The 19,665-nt window shown below is 45.2% G+C and overlaps 3 protein-coding genes across 7 annotated transcripts; 1 reads left to right on the forward strand and 2 right to left on the reverse strand.

Moving 5' to 3' along the window:
- Positions 1–368: 368 nt before the first annotated feature.
- Positions 369–6,215, reverse strand: nr2f6b (nuclear receptor subfamily 2, group F, member 6b). Of its 2 annotated transcripts, XM_061297574.1 has the most exons (6): positions 4,572–6,215; positions 4,004–4,098; positions 3,568–3,747; positions 2,390–2,727; positions 2,078–2,324; positions 369–1,980 (listed from the first exon to the last, which is right to left on the reverse strand). In XM_061297574.1, the coding sequence occupies exons 1-6, from the start codon at positions 4,838–4,840 to the stop codon at positions 1,706–1,708; spliced, it is 1,404 nt and encodes a 467-aa protein (XP_061153558.1). In that variant the 5' UTR covers positions 4,841–6,215; the 3' UTR covers positions 369–1,705. The 2 variants fall into 2 exon arrangements, with proteins under 2 accessions (XP_061153558.1, XP_061153559.1); XM_061297575.1 differs by lacking the exon at positions 3,568–3,747 and having other exon boundaries at positions 4,572–6,205.
- Positions 4,631–19,381, forward strand: babam1 (BRISC and BRCA1 A complex member 1). Of its 4 annotated transcripts, XM_061297583.1 has the most exons (11): positions 4,631–4,771; positions 7,010–7,129; positions 10,407–10,459; positions 17,360–17,781; positions 17,920–17,978; positions 18,058–18,178; positions 18,423–18,501; positions 18,582–18,606; positions 18,685–18,814; positions 18,971–19,057; positions 19,125–19,381. In XM_061297583.1, the coding sequence occupies exons 4-11, from the start codon at positions 17,371–17,373 to the stop codon at positions 19,323–19,325; spliced, it is 1,113 nt and encodes a 370-aa protein (XP_061153567.1). In that variant the 5' UTR covers positions 4,631–4,771; positions 7,010–7,129; positions 10,407–10,459; positions 17,360–17,370; the 3' UTR covers positions 19,326–19,381. The 4 variants fall into 4 exon arrangements, with proteins under 4 accessions (XP_061153567.1, XP_061153568.1, XP_061153565.1 ...); XM_061297584.1 differs by lacking the exons at positions 4,631–4,771; positions 7,010–7,129; positions 10,407–10,459 and adding an exon at positions 16,865–16,938; XM_061297581.1 differs by lacking the exons at positions 4,631–4,771; positions 7,010–7,129; positions 10,407–10,459 and adding an exon at positions 16,901–17,042.
- ushbp1 (Usher syndrome 1C binding protein 1) lies at positions 12,263–16,668 on the reverse strand. The gene is made up of 14 exons (XM_061297566.1): positions 16,389–16,668; positions 15,403–15,605; positions 15,170–15,306; positions 14,831–14,994; positions 14,600–14,752; positions 14,264–14,493; positions 14,039–14,179; positions 13,886–13,962; positions 13,710–13,827; positions 13,446–13,647; positions 13,218–13,367; positions 12,760–12,857; positions 12,573–12,686; positions 12,263–12,504 (listed from the first exon to the last, which is right to left on the reverse strand). The coding sequence occupies exons 1-14, from the start codon at positions 16,392–16,394 to the stop codon at positions 12,339–12,341; spliced, it is 1,959 nt and encodes a 652-aa protein (XP_061153550.1). The 5' UTR covers positions 16,395–16,668; the 3' UTR covers positions 12,263–12,338.
- Positions 19,382–19,665: the final 284 nt, after the last annotated feature.

Raw genomic sequence — 19,665 nt, forward strand, 5'->3', positions numbered from 1 at the left:
GTTACGTGGTATGTATGGTTGTATGGGTAAGTCTTATGCTGTTGACATCTTTTAATCAATCAAAAAGTTTGCGATTTGTTACTTCAGTACCAAGTAGCTCTCAGTTTCAGAAAAGTTGCCGAGACTTGGTCTGGATCGCTACTGCCCTCAAGTGGCAGTATGAAGTACAGTAAGTAAAAATTGTTGTTTTTTCCCCACCCCCGCAACTATTGCCATAATAATATAATATGTAAAAATGTAACTAGTTCACTAGTGTCTGAGAATGCTGTATGTGATTATGAACACTTTGTGTTTGATGCAAACTATATGCTAGCCAATTGGTAGACAATATCCAAGCATCTATGCTGTATATCAAACAATTTCCTAAATGGTTGGCATGTGCATACATTTATTTCTAGTACTGCAAGCATAGCCTGTCAAACATTTAATTTGATCTGCATTTAGTAACATTCGGCAAGGTCATTGAAAGTTGTCTTTTTTTTTACAACTTGCTAAATAACACAAAAAATGTATCAGGTTTTGAGTCGTTGTTTGTGGCATTAACAAATGTGAGCATTTTAGTACCATAAGTGCCTTGTGTAATAATTTTCTACCACTTTCTGTAAGGCCATGTTTGCTTTCCGACATTGGATTTACATACAGTATGTTAACCAAAATCTAAACAAACCTTAAACAGTCGAAACAAAACGGTTGTACCTTTCATGGGCGCCTTCTTAAAATACATCTCAAACAACATTGTTTCCAGAAATCAATGCACGAAAACAATTGAAAATGGACATTGATCCCTTTGAATTTACCATTTGCGCATTAATGGTTCACTATACAATCTTTGATCTTGGAAAATAACATGAGGTAATAATGTCAGACTTAGACGTAAGATAAACTTTGTAAAACCTAAGAAGACATCTGTGTGTCATTTGCTACATATTAAACCCACTCTCTGCAAAATATATATATTATGCGATTTGACCACTTGGGGGCAGCAAATCACAACTTCCTCAGAGAGTAACTGAGCATATTCATGTAGCAAATATTGTGACACAAGCTGTTTGAGCATTTATTCGAAATTCTTCTCCACTAGGGCAACTTTGGCAGAATATTAAAAAATGTACATGTTAAAAGTGAGACAAATTTGTGCACTAGTTGACAGCTGAATGACACTTTAGTACAACAGTAGATGTTAACTAGTATAAGTTGACGTCTTGAGTCGTACCAGTAGCACACAATTGCCAACTAATAAACAATTTTGCCTTGTTAGAGTTGTCATACTAGCTGATGGACGTTTGGATGGATATCGAATAAATGATCGAGCGGCTCGCCATAGACGGACGCACTGCAACAACATGACTTGGGTGATACAATACATTTGGTAACAACTCCGATGAATTCGGCACAACATGAAGAAAGACCCACACGGGCTAATGTGCGTAGATGCGCTGTTGCCGTGGCTTCATATGGGCTTAAAGCAGACAACACACACGCATACTCACACACGAATCAAAGTCAGTCACATTAAGGATGATATGGGAGGTAGTATGTGCTCATGGCCTAAATCTCCATTTGAATTTTTGTAGTCCAGAATGAGACTAAGAGAGCGCCGATGAAGGCCAGAGCCTAAACACGCAAGTGCTGCAAATAAAACGACCTGGCCTTCTCCAGCCTTTTCAAGTTCTCCGCATCCTCCCGTCGACTGTCAGCGCGTTGGCTACGGTCCCGGGGCGTAGGGCCAGCTGATGGAGCTCCCCGACAACTGCATGTCTCGGATCAGCGTCTCGATGGGGGTCTTTCCCACCAGGCGCATGAAGAAGAGCTGCGAGATGAGGTTGGCTGGCACGGCGCGGAGAGCCGGCAGGCGCAGGAGCAAGCGGCCGAAGCGCTGGGGATGGTTGGGGTACTGCAACCTCTCGTACTCGGTCAACGCCACCTGGGCCTTCTCCTGCAGGGACTCCACGTGGGCTGGATCATTCAGACCGCATGCATCTGACAGAGGAGGAAGGACCTTGCATTATTGGGTATAAAGACTTGTTTGGGGATTGTTTCTCTGTGAAAGCACTTCCGATGCAGTGACATGACTTACCTGGTGAAAAGAGAGCGATGGCTTTCAGGCAGCTGTATTCAGCGGTGTCCACTTGCAGTCTGTTGAGCTTGTCCACTTGGTCCTGGAAGATCCTGACCTGGTCCATGAAGGACACCACCCTCTCGGCAGACATTGGGGACGAGTGGAAGCCGGCCGCTGCCAGCAGGGGGGCCATGTGGAGTGGCAAAGCAGACTGGGCTGCGTTGAGAATGAAAAGTTCGCTCCAGCTCAGCCTCAGCAGCGCCACCTGAAGGAATCAAGTCGGGTGTCTGAGCCGGCGCAACGTCAACGCTTTCACCGTCCTTGACTGACCTGCTCCGAAACTGGCAGCTCTGGGAAGTACGGGATGTTTCTGGCCCACTCGATGGTGCTGAAGAGGAGGCGGGCAGCTAGCTCGCAGATGCTGTCAATGCCCATGACGGAGGCTCCGCTCGCAGAAGCCCCCATCTGCGCCTGGCCGTACGGGGTCCCGTAGCGGCTGTGAGGGTACGGCTCGGCCCGAAGCAGCTGGGAGATGAGCTCCGACACCGGCTGCCCGTTGAAGTAGTCCGCTCCCAGGTGATTGGGCAACACGCCTCCCGCCCCGCCGGCCCGTTGGGAGTTGGGACTGATACCTGAGTGGGAAGGTGGGATGCGACCCCTCTGGACAGCTGCGGGGACAAGGGCGAATTTGCTAAACATGGTGGCTGTACCTTTCCTATTAAAAAATGTCCTGTACATTCTGATGTGAAAAATGTATTCATTAACATAGACTTTCCAAAATCCACTTTTGATAACCCTCCAGATGGACTTTCTTTTTTTTTTGTCCACAGCACTTGAGAGTTCAGCCTTGGCAGGAGTTTACACTCTCCTGAATGACCTTCCAGTCATACTGTATATATGCCATGGCCATAATAAAAGCGCTAAAAGAACAGCGGCCAAGACTTGCTGGCTATGCTTGAGATAATCTCTCCATATAGCACTTTTAAATGCATCCAGCAGTGGGATATAATCACCTCAAAAGTTAATGCTACTTTGACTGAGCCAAAGTTGAGCTCCACAATTCCAGGTAGTGTGGAAACAGCTACGGCGTGCGTCACCGCCTCACTCGGTCATTACCGAGCGGGCCTAATATAACCTCTGTTACATGTGAGCATTAGAGGCCATGGATCAGAACTGGAAACTCCAGTCACACGTCAATAGACTTTAACAATTGGTAAAGTTAAGTTGTCAGATATGAATATTTAAGTTTCTTTGAGTGTTTGTTTGTTTTTCCTCCCCCTGTGTGCCTGTTCAAATATTTGATTTTTTTTCCCCCGATCAGCCGCTCTTTCCGTGTTATTCAAATGGGCTGGTGACCCGCTTATCACAGATCATCAGCAGCTGCCAGAGTTCAAGACGGCGGTAAAAACATGCCTTCAGTTGACAGTATAAATATTCCGCTCGGGTCACTGGCGAATGTCACTGCTTGCTCTCATTGTTAGCAGGTGAAGAAAAAGAAACCTATCTACTGGATCTGTAGCCAGCGGCGTGGTGGCCATCTGGAAGTTGGGGAGACCTTCCGTGCGGCCAATCCACTCCAGGCAGAAATTGTCGCGCATCAGGGACAGTCCCCCGTTCATGCAACCCCATTTGATAAATTAGTTTTGCTGTTGTTGTTTGTTGTCTGCAGGCCTCCAAGTTGGATTTTGCTGAGGCACAAATATGGGGAAGAGCACAGAAGCATTTCTGGGGCTTTGAAGGTTCTAAGATTGAAGTCAGTCACATTTTCCTCTTCCGTCGGCACATCATTTTGCTTACGTAAGAAATTCATGACTATTTTAAAGCCCAGTTTTATAGTCTCCTATTAATCATGATTTAGTTTGGTTTCAGCCTAACTAATAAAGCATGGTAATTAGCCATTTAGTGTGACGTGCGGAATGACCCGCTAACCTGTATTGAGCTCACCTTCTTTGCGCATGCCAACATGGAAACATTTCTTGAGTCGACAGTACTGGCACTGGTTGCGATGGTGCTGGTCGATTTGGCATTCTCGGTTTGATCTGCAAACCCAAACGTAAGGTGATGAAAATCTTCCAACACGCAATGTTTTTCCAATAAGCACTTTGTGTTCGCATGTTTTCCCTTCCCGCCCCCCCTGCTGCCTCCTCTCACGGCCTCTCTGATGAGAGAAAAGTGTGAGCTGGCGTGTCTGAATAGCTCTTCAAGGCCGTGACCTTTGTAAATCATCAAGCCAACACGCCCTTGTGTCGCCTTGTGCGGCAGACGAGCCCCGGCAACATTCCTTTCAGCCCTGGATATGACATGCCGATTAAAAAGACGCATTCCTTTCAGGGTTAGCGTATTATTACCAGAAAAGGAATATATGACGGAGAACTAAGAGCAAAGAAATGAGTTTGCAACACTTTGTTGACCTTCAGAAGCATATGGCTGACCTTCTTTTTTTTTTCCATTTCCAGGAACTTTCCAAATATAGAAACGCTCCACTCAGACAAATACGCTTCCGGCTAATTACCTGCAGGAGTAGTTGAGGTTACGTCGGATGCTCCTTTTGAAGAAGCTCTTGCAGCCCTCGCACGTGAACACGCCGTAGTGTTTCCCGCTGGACTTGTCGCCGCACACCACGCAGTCCAGCACGCAGGCCTTGTCCTCATCGGCGACGTCCACATCGCTGCTTCCGGCGTGGGGCGAAGCCTCCTCCTCCTCCCGCCGCAGGTATACCTTCTCCTCCAGTCCCATGGCGTCCCCGTTGGGGTTGCCCCATCCCCCGCTTACCATGGCCATAGTCGCCTTGGATCATACGCTGACCCGCTCGGGTTTTAAGTCACAAAAGGGCCAATGGGCTGGCTCCAGTTTGATCTCCGAGGTAGCAAAAGGATGAAACGTTGTCTCTGCGATGACCTTTCCCTCCTTGTCGTCTGTTTGGATTGACCCGGCGATCTTCCCTGGTGCACTCTGGTCCTTAATCTGACTGCTCCCTCTGTTCTTGCCTTTTGCTCTTGTTTATGCTGCCCTGACCTCCAATCAATGGTCCCTGAGAAAACTTTACACACACTGAGCGGTTCAGAGTTCAGGCAGGAGAAGGAAAAAAAAAAAAGGGTGCAGCCTCCTCAAACCCAGGAAACAATAAATTACACTTTGTCTCCCATTCTGGTCTCCACTTTCCTTCTCAGACTTTCTTTCCCCCCTCTGAGGAGAAGAAGAAACTCCGCTACAGTCACTCTGCGTCTCTATGCGTGACTGCTTTCTTGCAAAAGGACAAGTGGGAGGAAAATAAAACAGTGCTCTCCTTGAGGCAGGGTTAAACTACCCTGCCCTCTGCTCCAACTTCTAAACTCGTCCAACCGGTTCCCGTGCAGCGCTGGGGTGTTATCTGCTGATCTTGGGCCAGCTCGAGTCCAGACTCAACTCTTGACTTGTCGAGGCAGGGGTGACACCGATGAAGTGGGGGGGGAAGAAATGTTCATCCACTCAGAAACTTTGTGACCAAAAAAAAAAAAAAAATCCATAAAAATGCTGACACTGGCTTCAGGCGTTCTATTCAAACCAGAGAGGTCTGAAGAAGACAGTCCCTCTTTCTCCTGGAAAAATGCCTCTGTGGTTTCTGCGGCAACTCAATTCATTAGTCCTTTTCTCTGAAGTTGACTTCTGTTTTCTTTGTGCGCCTCCAACTCTGCTGCAAAGGCTCAAATGTCACAAGACAAATACAAAAAAAAGGCAAAAACAAAGTCGACCTCCCGTGAGACGCTTTTTTTTCCCCCCCTTCTCAGCCTTGTTAAGTCACTGTCCATCCAGCAGTTACAAGCAGAGGCCAGAACCTCTTCACATTCCCTGCCAGGGAGTCAGTCGGGGTGTACTGTTGCACTCTGTCGTCGTCCTCCAATAGGAATAAATTAGCCCAAGAAGCAGGAAAAAGCCGATCACGGACGGAACGGAGTCTTGGGTGAAGCGGACCCGGCCGGCCCGGCTGCCTCTCAGCTTCACGTCAGCCTCTCTCCGCCTCTCCCGGCTCGGTCTCCCCCTTTAGGGAGAGTTAGCGTGTGTCTGTGTGCTCAGGGATTTGACACTGCTATTCAAGCCCTGCCGTTGCCATGACGCCAGATGCCTTATAAGGCCAACAGAGTCAAAGAGCACAGAGTGGGCCACGGCGGCGCACACACATAGTCATAGCCAAAGAATGCCTGCCTGACTGGCTGCCTGTTTCCCCACTGACCTCGGGCCACGGAGAGAGCAGGAGGAGTTAACCCCAACACTGCCACAAGACAAAGAGGAGGGGGCGGGCGAATGTCACATGGAGCGTACGTTCCCCTTACTCATGTTCCCCACTCCACTCTAATCCTCCCAACTTCCTGCGACATTGTTGACCCAATAATATCAGGGAGGGCCGGTTGTTGTTGTTGTAGTGCGACTTGTGAAAAGGTTATATGATAAGGCCGCGGCCCCTTTTCACACCTGCTCCTCACACTCACTCGTACGACGAGGGGGCTGGAAGACACACACACCCCCTGGTCACGTGCGTTATCACATAAATCATTACTTTAAGAAAGAAATAGGTCAGAAATAATACAAATATTAGGTGACTTAAGAGAGGAAAGTAGTCATTTCATAAAAATATTTGTCATCTTGGCGGTAGTTCAGAATTTTTTGGGGGGGCATCTTTCATGTCAAGAGTCAAATGAGGGGAATCAAGTTGCAAATCGTTAGCCTGAGTTATTTTCAACTTACCGTCTCAATATCAATAAATATTACCAATGTGCTTTCTAAAATCAATTTCTTCACATCTCATCCAAGTCATGGTCAAGGTTGGCAACATTGTTAAATTTAATGGGTCCCACCCTGGCCCAACAACGCTACCAGGCTAACCGACTGACCCCTCCCCTTAAAAAAAAAAAAAAAAAAGCTGAAATATTTATGACTGCTTCAAGAAGGTTTTCTCATCACATGCTTGTGCAGGAATGTCACCGGAACGGAGAAAAGGTTTTCCCTTCCTCGCCATCGTCTTTGCCTAAGAGGAGCAACTCCCATCAAAAGTAAAGCTGTCACAACACGGTGCACTTGGACGGAGAACATAAGGTAACTTTAACCTACATCTGTCACAGCCAGACTCATTGTGCATGGCTAGCCCTTTTGTTTGGTGTATCAGGGGCCGAGCTAAGCTGCAAACTGAATTAGTGCTGTCTTTTAAGCGGCTCTCTATCAGGCATGCTGGACTGTACACACACAATGCAAAAAGATTCAACCACGGAATCATATTTATTCACTTAAATGGCTGTTCGGCTCCTCCTACTGATTTTAAAAATCACTCACAATGTGAAGTGTAACCGACCGTGTACATATTGAGCGTATCCACTGGCGGAGCTAGGTGGGGGACTGAAGGGGCACTGCCCCCCCCTGAAATATGCCTGGAGCCACTCGGGACAGGCCAGATAAATGATTTTTGGGGGGTTTTTTTTCAACATTTTTAGACATTTAATTTTTAAAGAATTTTTATCAGCATTTTCTCTAAAATAAAATTCTGGTGTGTTTTGTGGACGCCCTGAGATACACAAAAGTTTTCGCTTTAACAAAGCACAAATACAATAAAGTAACAAGATAACAGAAGACATCACAAACTGGCAATAATACAAGCATAACTCAAAAGACAAAACAAAACACAACCGGTCGCTTCTCTATTTGTGCTCGGCAAATGGACACGGTGTTGATTGCACGTTTGCCAATGGAAAAGTTTAACATTTGTATTTGCTTGCCCCCAACTGTTTTCCAAGCAGATTAGGGAGGAGTAATCACTCTTAACACATTACACACCACAGGATAATCACCGAGGATAATCTTTCAACGACGTCCCAGAATCTGGCCTCTGTTGACTTTGATCATTAGGGAGGCAAAATGATGACATTTTGCTTGATTGTTGGACCATTGGAGTCATGTTGGTGTTGTCCAGTTGTGTCATGTAAGATTACACACAAAAAGTTAGTATTAACTTTTTACTGTTGGTTGGATAATGGATAATGCAGTGGAGGCAAGAATGGCATTTGGTGTGTGCTCTTTGAACCGCGGGGTCAAGAATGCAGCTGCTCTCAGCGTGAAGTCCACTTTAGCGGCGGCGGCGCATTCTTAACACAGTCAGGAGTCCACAAAATGGCAGCAGGCAACACTTACCTGAGTTCTGCACAACACAAACACACACACACACACTGGTTTTATATTATCGATATATACTGTTCAGGGTTAACCAGTCCAAAGCCTGCGGGTAGTCGGACATGCTCCATTGCGGTCACTTGAATTATCTCGACAACAGAACACAAAAGCGCCTTTGATGAGTCTGAAAACATTTGCACATGCTAGCTTTGCATGCGTGTGTATGTTCGAACCCTCGGGTGAGCAAGGTTAGGAGAGCAGAGGTCAACATGTGGCAATGAAGCAGTGAGCCAGGAAGCGCGTGTTCTTTTGTTTTGGGCTGGAGCTGAGGCCGAATAGCCTGTCATCAACATCTAATTGTCTATACACTCTTCTAAAGTCACCTTTGAATTGATTAAAAAGTAACGTAGTATAATCATTTGAGCGGTTGTCATTTTGTGTATTCATGGATACGAGTACGACTATCTGTTGGAAGAGTTTGACCTATAACATTTTAAGTGTGCGAGGAAAAGCACATGACACCCTGTTCCTTCCTCATTAGCCCAAAGAGCAACCTCTCTCTCTCTGTCGCTCGCTCGCTCTCTCTCTCTGCCCCCCCCCCCCCACCCCACCCCAAAAGAGGCCTTTGACCTGGAGCGAGTGACAGAGCAATTGAGAATAAACAGGGCAAAAGAACCTGCTAAAGGAAAACATCTGCTCGTGTGAGCGCGGAGCGAGCAACACACGGCATCCGATCAATAGCGTGCTTGCAAGAGATGGTGGGAAAGTTGCCATTTGGTGCGTGCCCTTGTCATTCAAATGAGCTGTCTTGCAACGGCTGTGAACAAGGTATCAAGTCATTGTGCGTGGTTTGACCCAATTGGATGGATTTGTTTTGTCAGCAAATTGTGTCTTTGGTGGCGATGCACCGCCCCAAGATGAGCAAGTGGTAGCCCGGAGGAGCGAGTGGATTATTTTGGGACCATTGTAAAGATTTGTTTGAAGTTGTAATGACGTAGTTCACCACTAGATGGCAGGCGTTGCAGAATAGTACTCCTCCATCAGAGAAAAAGATGGGGATTGTAAAAAAAAAAATAGGAAAGAGTGATCGTCTCAAATGAAAAGCACACAAACAACAGTGATTGATTTCTCTTCAAAAGAATCGTTGACGGTTCATTTAGTGCTCGACTTGTTTTTGCGAGTATATCGAAGAAATCTTTTTTTTGGCAGCAGGGCATTGTCTTAACAACTCAGAGCAGCCACAACATTTTGACTTTTGTAAATCTTTGTCCAAGCTGCTCTGTCAGTGTGTCCTAGACGCTGGCTATAGAGGTCAAATAAAGGCTCTTAGGGCTATACTATGAACTTAATCTGCTCAGTGAAGATGACTCGAATGCTCAAACAGGATTAGTGGGAAGCCCCGCCCCTTGCTGTCTTTCTTCCGTAAACACTTTAGTGCAGTAGTCTAACGGCCGACCGCAAGCTGCCAAGTAACCCAGTTAGCTTATGTTGTCTGTTGATCTTATGTTTGTTTTAAATTTGTTCCCTCTTACTCATATAAAACATTTCACAAAAAAAGCATTGAGTATTTGTGTAATAATTGGTATTGAGCTTTAATGTCATTTATATCAATTCATTCTTTTTTTTGTCACTGTTTTTAAAATGTATATCTGAATAAATAATTTAATTTATTTATTGTAAATAATAACATACACTATGCTACCACTCAAAACAGTTGGGAATATTACAATTAAAAATAAAACATTTCACAAAAAAAAAGCATTGAGTATTAGTGTAATATTTGGTATTGAGCGTTAATGTCATCTATATCAATTCATTCTTTTTTGTCACTGTTTTTAAAATGTACATCTGAATAAATAATTTAATTTATTTATTGTAAATAATAACATACACTATGCTACCACTCAAAACAGTTGGGAATATTACAATTAAAAATGACAATGTATAGTTTTACTATTACAATGAAAAACTCTGGCCCTGATATCAACAGAAGCTATTGACAAAATCGTCAGTATGGTTGAGTTGAACATAATATTCTTTCAAATCGCTTGGGATGAGATGAGGATTATTTACTCGGGACAAATATTGTCAGCAGCCCGTCCGTGCCTGTCGCATTAATGTGGCCGAACCAATGTTAAAGCATATTTGAGATTGAGTTGAAATGCTTTGCCCTGCTCTTCATCACCTCACTGACCTCTCCATTGGCTTGCAGGTATCAGCTCAGTGGAGATCAGTGGAGAAGAAGTGACTACAGAGCTGTGACAGGTGAGCTCATGGCTTTTAGAGGAAGGAGAAAGGATGAGGCCACCACCTGTGATCCCTCTACGCAGATTACAGCATATTAAAATGAGGAAAGGACGCCGAGTAAATGAATTGACCTAAAACCTCTGAGTCACCGCACCCTTGCGTGCGTTGGAGAGTGAGACGGCAAACCACGTAACGTTGAGTGACAGCCTCTGTCGTTGGGTATAAATCCCAGGCGCTGAAAATCTGCAACCGGAATAAATTGCTGCCGTACAGTTTGAGGGAAGGTTAAGACCGCATGTAGTGATTTCGCAACACAATAATATGTTTAGGAATGCATTTAAAGCGTAATAAGTATTATTATTACTGTCAGCATTATTACTGACAATAATAATAAAATTATCTATATATATATATATATATATTCTGCGCCAGTTCTGCTTACCAAAAGTGGCCCACTGGGCACTATAATTAATTAATACTGCTAATACTCAAAGAACATCTAACCTCCAGATACAAGAAATCTATGGTCTTTCGAGACTGTGATGCCGATGAAGAATTAAAAATCATATAATAACATTTTCAGGTCTGTTAAAATCATAAAACATAAATTCTAATCTGACGTGACGCAACAACGAAGACCTGCTCCCTCATCTGGTGAAAGTTGTTGGGACAAAGTAAACACGAGTGAGAGCCAGAGAGGGAAAGCTAAGTGTACAGAGTACTCAAGTGTCCAGATAACGCCGTCAGCTAAAGTCACAGTGACCTGTGGGACTAGTGCATGTGAAGAAATGGCTGCCACAACTAAATTTACACACCGTTTTGGAGCAACACTCAGTCAGCTCTGAATAAATTACACGCAAGGTTCCAGCATTGTAAGCTCTACAAACACAAAGTTTGAGGTCATAGTGTTGTTGTTTTCGATATAAAAAAAAAACAGATTGACATTTATTTTCATGATTTGGCAAAGACACACATCAAATCATCATGAAGCCAAGCTCCATTTTGTCTTGCTTTAGCTCCTTCCAAACCAGTTCAACTGCTCCGCTGGTCTGACCGCAGCTGATTTCTCCAAAACTGGAGAGAATGAGTTACTGTGACACCAGTATGGATGAATTTACCATCTATCCGCTCATGATAAAAGGTCAAGCCATTGTTTCCACACAATGCTCTGTCTTTGATACCAGAAGAGTCAAGCGGAGGTTACGACCGTGGCGTCATCTAAAAAAAAGAAACCTTTGATGAACTCAAACGTTGGACATGCCGCTTGGAAAACGGGAAGAGATCATCTGCTCTAATGGCAGCTATTATAACAATAGTGACTGCGACCCGGACGTGTGGGGGGAGCGGGAAAGTCGAGGCCTTTACGGCGACCTTTGCCCGGGAAACGGCGGGCCGGCCAAGAGTCAGGGCGCCAGGGACTCGCCAGCTCGTCTGCCACTGTCAAGCCTCAATTCAAGGCGCAACACAACAGCCAGGCATCGCTGTGACCCCGTGGGCGTGACATTCAACCTTTGCCTTAACCTCATGACCGTGGTCCACAGCTGCGGTTGACCTTTTTGGGTGGGGCGGGGCACGGGGGGGGATGATTGAGAGATGACTCGCGGGATTGAATGTGGGAACGAGGACAGAAAGGAGTAATAATAGAGAGCCAAAAGGAAAGCTATTTTTATTGATTTATTATTCAAATTTTGTAACATTTAAAATGTATAATTATATTTAATATATTTAAATATTTTCCTAATTTAATGAATTTTTTAACTTAAAACCGGTTCTTGTCACTTTTGTACAAAACACCCGACATTAAGACTGGTCAATGCAGGAGTTTGTTTGAAATATTTTTAATAAGACCTAATCAAACTTGAAGGAAACAACATTGAATGACAGACACGTTCTGGAATCACAGAACAGTTTCTTCCCTCCTCCATTCTGAATCTTCTCCCGCTGCCTTGGACGTTTGCTTGTGCGCGTGCTGACTTTCCATCATGGCTGCTAGTTTCTGCTCCAGCTTCCAAACTTGCTCCCTGTATCTTCTGCGAATGTGTCTGTACGAGCTCAAGGCCTTACTGGAATGATGACGATGTTGTTTTAACGCATCACTTGTGAAGGTCAGGAATGGAGACAAACAGGGTACCTGTGAGCTTGCGCAATCCGTGCCACGTGCTCATCGCTGTTGGAGGCGCTTTCGGGGAGCGAGGCATTCAATGAGTCATAAACAAAGGCCAATCTCTTCTTCAGGGCTTGTTCCCTAAAAGCCAAAGAGAAGATGAAGTGCAGAGCTTCATTTCCAGTCTTGATTGGCAGCTATTGTTTTTGCTCACCTCTGAAGTAGCACTTGCAGTTCCTTCAATATGGGCCTGGACCTGAGCCCAGATACATCAGCATCACTACACACTTTATCTGCATTCTCGCAGAGTCTCTGAAAAGGGAAATATAAAGAATGTACTTTTTAATCATCCAAAATTCAATTGAGGCGCTAACTTGTAATCATCTAAATCTGCGTCCTAAAACTTTTGTCCGTCACGATCTACTCTGCCATGTCCTTGTCCTTTTTTGACAATGGCAGAGGTGTGGAGAGCAGCTCTAATCTAAAGACCTTGTTTGACCAAAATAACCTTCTCGGCCTGGAGGGATTGGATTGTCTGCTTTGGTAGCTAGATGTATGATTTCCCGGGTGGGACACCCAGATTTGATTCGGGTTCTGTCACAAAAGACCAACGTCCCTCTTGTACGCTTCACCTTGACTCTGGGTGTGCTGTCGTTGGTTCACTCCACCTACCTGTTGTTCAGTCTTCCACTCCTCCGGCTTTTCTCGGGGGCCTTGGGGAACACGTGCTCCACATGCTTTTTGGGCCACCACGCTCCACTCCAGACACCTCAGCTCTTTCTCCTTCAGACGGATCAGAGCACGGAGATCTGACATCTCCTCCTGAAGCAAAAAGCCAATTTAGGGTAGAAGCATTTTGCTGAGCACTAAAATGCATCTGATGATGTCATTGCCTCTTACCCTGGCTGTGATCATCTCATGGAACAGACATGTTTTATCTCTCTTGCTTTCCACCGGCTTGTTATCTTTGGAGAAATGTCCCACGCTCACGGCAGACTCTTTTTCTAGCCGTGGCTTCGGGAGGCAAATGGCCGCCCGCTCTCTTTTTAGCCGCTCAATCAGCTGACGGAGCGCAACCTCTCGATCAATCGCTTCGGGCGTTCTGGAATTACAAATTGTAAATTGCAATTGCTAATATTGGTTTGGATTGCTTTGAAACATCACCTCTGCGTTTGGTGTCTTTCCATCTCCTTGGTGACATCAGTGAAGGCGGTGGACAGCTCCTCGCTGTCACTTGACCTTTTCCTGGGACTGCCCATAGTCTGCTGGTCGTTATTGACCCCTGCTGAGGATAGTTAGTTTTCTCCACACAAGTCGTGCACAAAGTGTTAATCAATCACCTGCTCCGTTGGTCAAGCATTGTTGCCTCTCGTCGTAAAGCGACAAAAGTTGGCCGTAGGCCTCTTCGCACTCCTCACTGAGAAAAGCAACAAACCACAGCAAAATTCTGATATGATGCTACGATGCTGACCGAGCGTATTTTATTTGCCTACCAGTATCGGAGAGCCAAGTGCGCGGTCGAGCACTCGGCCTCCAGCCTCTTTAACGTAATACCGATCTGCTCGCACTCTGACCTCCTTCGCTCCAAAGCAACAGTCAGACGCTCATTCTTGGTCTTCAGCTTCTCAATGTACCTGGAGAAGAGCAGAAATGTGACGTTTGGACACATTTGGTGTCAAGACGCCAGCAGTGGCGGGAAGAAGCCAAATAAAAGCAACCTATTCAAGCGTTCCATCTCAGTCTCCAGGCCGTTGGGGCTTGAACAAGGACTTCCTGAGGTGACGAAGCTCCGTGGGGAGCTGTCACCTCCTGAAGATAACGAGCCTCCTGCAGTTCTCCTGAGGAGTAAAGGAGAACCTGGAAAGGAGGAGGACATCCGGTCTGCGCTGCCTGAAGATTTGTAGGGAGGAGAGCAAATGGCTGACCTCCAGGCCCTCTGCTGACCAACCTAGTAGAAGACAGAAGAACTTTCATATGTCCACAACAAAATGAGTCGGCACGTAAAAAATACGATTTTTGCGACTCCTGGGAAAACAAATGACAAAAACAACAACCTTGCTCTCCTCCTCCTCCACCTGGTTGATGCTGTGTGCTCTCTGCAGTTCCGCCATTGGAGCCTGCTTTTCCATGACTACCTCCTGGAATGTTTCCCTACCCACATCCGATGGGCAAGCAATCCCAAATTCCTTTTCCATCTCTTCCAAAATCTGCAGGGGCCAGAAGACCCAAATTGCCGATGGATGAGTGCACATGATGATTAGCATTTGTTGCTGTGTCCGCAGCACCTTTGTGGCCTTGGCCCAGCTATCCTGAGCTGCTCTTAGATGCTCTTTGGGTTTTTCTCGCTCAGAGGATGTGATGGGGGCCGCCCAGGACCGTCTGTAGTTGATCGAGTCCTCCACAGCAGTCAGTGCACCTTTCAGTTCTGCCCACATGATACTACTGCCCCCTAGAGGAATTAGTGTGAAATTGTGATTAGTCCATTTTTTTATGCCAAATTAATATTTCACATTATTGTCAGAATTTATTCCAAAAAATAACGTTACTTTTGTACAAGACAAGAATGAATACATTTATTTTTCTTTAATTTTGTATTTAAATGTATTTAAATAAATAAGTGAAACCTCGATAAGGCAGTGAAGGTCTACATTTGACATCGGACGTGGTGATATTCTCTGGAATGCTTCTCACTAGTCTGTGTGAAAGCAGGTCAGGAAACAGAGGACTGGATGGTGTTGGTGGTCTCAGATCATCTGGTTCACTGCAGAAAACAAGAGCGCTAGTATCAGAGATGTCCAAGAACCAGAACCCAGCCGCAGTTTGGCGTCTCGATTAGCAAATGTGGCAATTGCAGTACCTGGGTGCCTTGAGCGAGCCCATCTTTTTGTTGACTTCAGCGATGATGCTGAGCAGCGTGCCCACTTCAGCTTCACATTGAGCCAGTTCTGCCGGTGAAGGCTCCAGCTCAGGGTAAAGGCCCCTGTGGTCCAAAGGCATCCTCGGCTCCTTGCCGCTGCCAGACGCCGTATCCAAGCTGTTACATCGGACCAAGCGATAGCGCTGCAAAAGCATGTGCTTGACTTTTTAATACGTTAATGTTGGAAATGCAAAGTTACAAGGTACAGACAACTAACTTTATTAGTAAGGAATGACTCATTTAAAAGGCTTTTAATGACTTTTTGAGATGAAATCTGATGTGCTCGCAAAATAGATGGGTTTTTGGCACCTATTGTTTTGCGCTGCGGAAAGGGGGGGAAACTAAAACATCCTGTATGAAACTTCCTGCCTGTACAAATAATTTTGCATCAAACAACACGAAAATCATCGACAATCCTGTTGTCCATCTAGTACAAGTACAGTATTCTAGCAACAGTTAGGCTCAAATGTCTTACTAATGAATGTGTTGGGTAAAAGGAATATGTAATTTTGCAGAAACTTCTGGTGACATATTTGAATTCCTCCAAACAAATACATCCAGACAGAGAACAATAGGGATGCATTCCTGTTCTGCGTGACTATCCCAAATATCCACTGGATGGAATTCCAAGACCTAACATGTTTGCATGCAGACTAAATGGAGTGTATTCATGTTGGTGTACATTATAAGAGTGTGAAAATGAAATATCAAGTGCAATTTTTCTGCTGCAATAATCATACTGTAATAGCATAACTTGGATATAGGATTTACTCGGTTTATTGCGGCAGTCTTTCATACTTTCTTCTACAGTGAATGATGTTTTCTCAGTGTATGAACAGTATTACAACGTTTCCATAGCTGCTAAAACATATTACGTCATTTAACAACATACCACGTCACATTTTAAAAACGAATACTGAACCTACCTCCATACTTGACAATTGGGGCAAAAATGAAATCTCAGCGATAGATGTCTTCTTCCCACCGCAGAACTCACCAAATATGATTTTGTGCAGTTAAATGTTCATTAGAACGTCAGCTACACTCTTCATATCTGCCAGCCAGTATTTAGTATGATGAAGTAAGTGGAAAGTCATCCCCACCCATTCCTCGTCACTTTGTGGCCCTTCCTGTTTTGTCCAGTCTTACATTTCATGCTTTTAAAATAGCAGGCTATGAAAATTGGTGTGAACGCAGGAGGTGTGCATATTAAGTCAGGCTTTATTATAGTTCTGAATTATTGTTGTTCATGTTTTAGGAAACGTGCGCGTGCGTGTGCGCGTGCACGCGTCAGATTAGTAAGAAATTTATTCGTAAATAGACCATTAGACATTCATGTGGTAATGCATATACGTATACATTTATTTTGGGTTGTTTTGTTTTATTTTGTTTTGTTTTGTAGAGGAGGCGGCGCGTGTCTTATTTGTACTAAACTACATTACCCACAATGCCCAGCAGTCGCCTTTGTTATTTCCGGTACGTAAGTTCAAAACAAACGCTAGCCGCTTGGCTATACATTGGTCTACTTTCAATGAGTTTTAAGGTATTTGAGTCTGAGAACTAACAAAGCCATTCATTTGGTAGGTCTACTCCTTACTTGAATCCTACTCATTTTCGCACGGAGTAGGTTGCTCTTTAAAATTCCCATTGAGCCTAGCTAATGCTAACTGCTCATTTTTGCTAATGCGCTGTCATCCAAAAAATATCATGAAATGAATTTGATATATTATTTTTTTGTTGCTACCACGTATTTCACACTACAGCAGTCCACGAAATAGCAACAGTGATATGATTCAACAACATGCTGATTATTGATGAGGACAAGCACTGTAGCAAATAGGCAGATGGTTCAACTATCATCTGCCATCCCACTAAAGTCTTGTACTGAACTCAGCAGCCGGTGTATCCATGGAGACGCCCGAGCCTGGCCCTGCGGATGGTGAGCAGCGTCTGGTGGAGCTGAGACCACGAACCCGCTCCAACCCCGAAGGTGCGGAAGACCGTCGGAGCAGCACAGGTAGCCTCGGAGGAGGAGGGAATCCCACTTTAGCGCAACCTGCCGTGGGGAGTCGTGTCGAAGGGGAGGGCGAGGCCTCGACCAGCGACACTCCTCCGACTTCCACCACTACGATCATCTCCACGGCTGTGGCTCAGACCGTCACCCCTGTTGCCGCCGCCACCTCCGTCCAACATGCTTTGGGAGCTGCGTGCAAGGATCGGCCCAAGGCCACTCCACAACAGCCCACAATGACAACCGCTGTCCCCCCACCAGCAGAATACCAAATCCGAGTTCCTCGTGTCAACTGTCCAGAGAAAGTGGTAGGGTCACCTTAAGGGTTGACAAATGTTGGGAAATTTTAAATTGGTTGAGGAGGAGTAATATTGATATAGAATTTCTTGTTGGACAGATTGTTCAATATTTCAAATAATTATGCGTTGTTGTTGTCCTCCCTACAGATCATCTGCCTGGACCTCTCTGAAGAGATGTGTTTACCCAAGCTGGAGTCTTTTAATGGGTATGCTCCTGTTCTAATCGAAATGTTCCTCACCTCAGTGAATGTTATAGTGTTGTTTTTTCTCCATCTTTCCCTCCAGCTCTAAAACAAACGCCCTGAACATCTCCCAGAAGATGATCGAGATGTTTGTCAGAACGAAGCACAAGATTGACAAGCGGCACGAGTTTGCTTTGGTGGTGGTTAATGATGATGCTCTCTGGGTGAGTCAGGGACACTTACGCGATTCATGTAACCTCCAATGTTTTTTGTTTTTTTTTGTCTGGGTGAGGTTTAGATGGTAGATTTTTTTTTTTTTAATTCAGCAAGCTATTAGACCAAAAAAGAATACGCAAGCTCCATATAAAGTCTACACACCCCTGTACAAATAGCTGCTTTTTTTTATACAAAAAAAAGATAAAATGATCTCTGTAGTTGGGGATTACAAAATGTTCCACTTAATCTCAGCTCTCAGGCTTCACTTCAGACCCTCGAGAACTATGCAGCTGTCTATATGACCTGGACACCAACGTGTGCGAGCCTTTCAGTATCCTTCCATTCACTGTCCTTTCAGGTGCCATTCAAATAAGTCACTTTTTAGTTTTAGCCTTAACGCCTCCTCCTCAGACCTGGAAGATCTTCTCAGTGTCATGTAAGCACTATCACAACACTTGGGGGGGAAAAAAATCTGCATGATGATTTCACTAAGATAGGCTTGTGGCTTGAACAGTCGTCAGAAGATCGAGCTGCCGTCAATGGAGAACGTTCAGACCGTGCCGCCTCCGTACGTGGTGCGGACCGTACTAATTTACAGCCGCCATGCCGGACAGCTTCAGCTCAACCCCTCTGAAGCGGTCAGCGTAAGTAACACCGAGATGTTTACCATTTGCATTTACGTTAAGCATCCACAGGGGGGCAGTATCTCATTTGTAATGACTGCAACAATTTGACTTTTAAGAGCTGGCTGTCTGAGTGAGGCCACAACACGTTTATTTCTTTCTTGTTGTGACCTTTAGAAAATGCTACAATCTCCCTATTTTTTCTTTGACGTGGTCTACCTCCACAATGGTGCCGAAGAGCACGGCGAGGATACAAGCTGGCGGGTGAGTGGAGAGACTTTCTCCAATTTGACACTTTATATCACCCAAGCGTTGTGTTTTCTATCTCCAGGACGACTACACGTCTTTCTGCAACCTGGACTCAAAGGACATGTGCTATCGCTTCGAGGTTCCCTTGAGCGGCCCCGCCATCGAGCTGCACAATTGCATGGCCAAACTTCTCGCTCACCCTCTGCAGAGGCCTTTCCAGAGCCACGCGTCCTACAGCCTCCTGGAGGGAGATGAGGCGCAGGATATCGAGGCCACCGTCTAGAAGAAATCAAATACAGTATACTCTGCTCTGCTCTTGAATTAAATTCTTGCCTTGTATATAGTTGTCAAGTCGTCAGAAGGCGGCAGCGTTTCTCCTGGAAAGTCGAGTAGAAACGCCCGACTCCAGTCCGGAGGGCCGGGCCGTAATATCCACATTTTTCTTGCTTTTCTGCCTCATGCTGGCTGGTAGAACAATGGACTGAATAATTATCTTAATGAATGATATGGCTTATCCACTTCTGGCGTGAATATGACTTAGGTTCTAAAGACGTCTCCTGTTACTTATCTAAAGCAGTTGTTTCTTTCTTATCCCTCCAGCACAAAGTTTCCTGTTTTGAATC

The sequence above is a fragment of the Syngnathus typhle genome, linkage group LG14, assembly GCF_033458585.1.
Source record: "Syngnathus typhle isolate RoL2023-S1 ecotype Sweden linkage group LG14, RoL_Styp_1.0, whole genome shotgun sequence".
NCBI lineage: Eukaryota > Metazoa > Chordata > Actinopteri > Syngnathiformes > Syngnathidae > Syngnathus > Syngnathus typhle.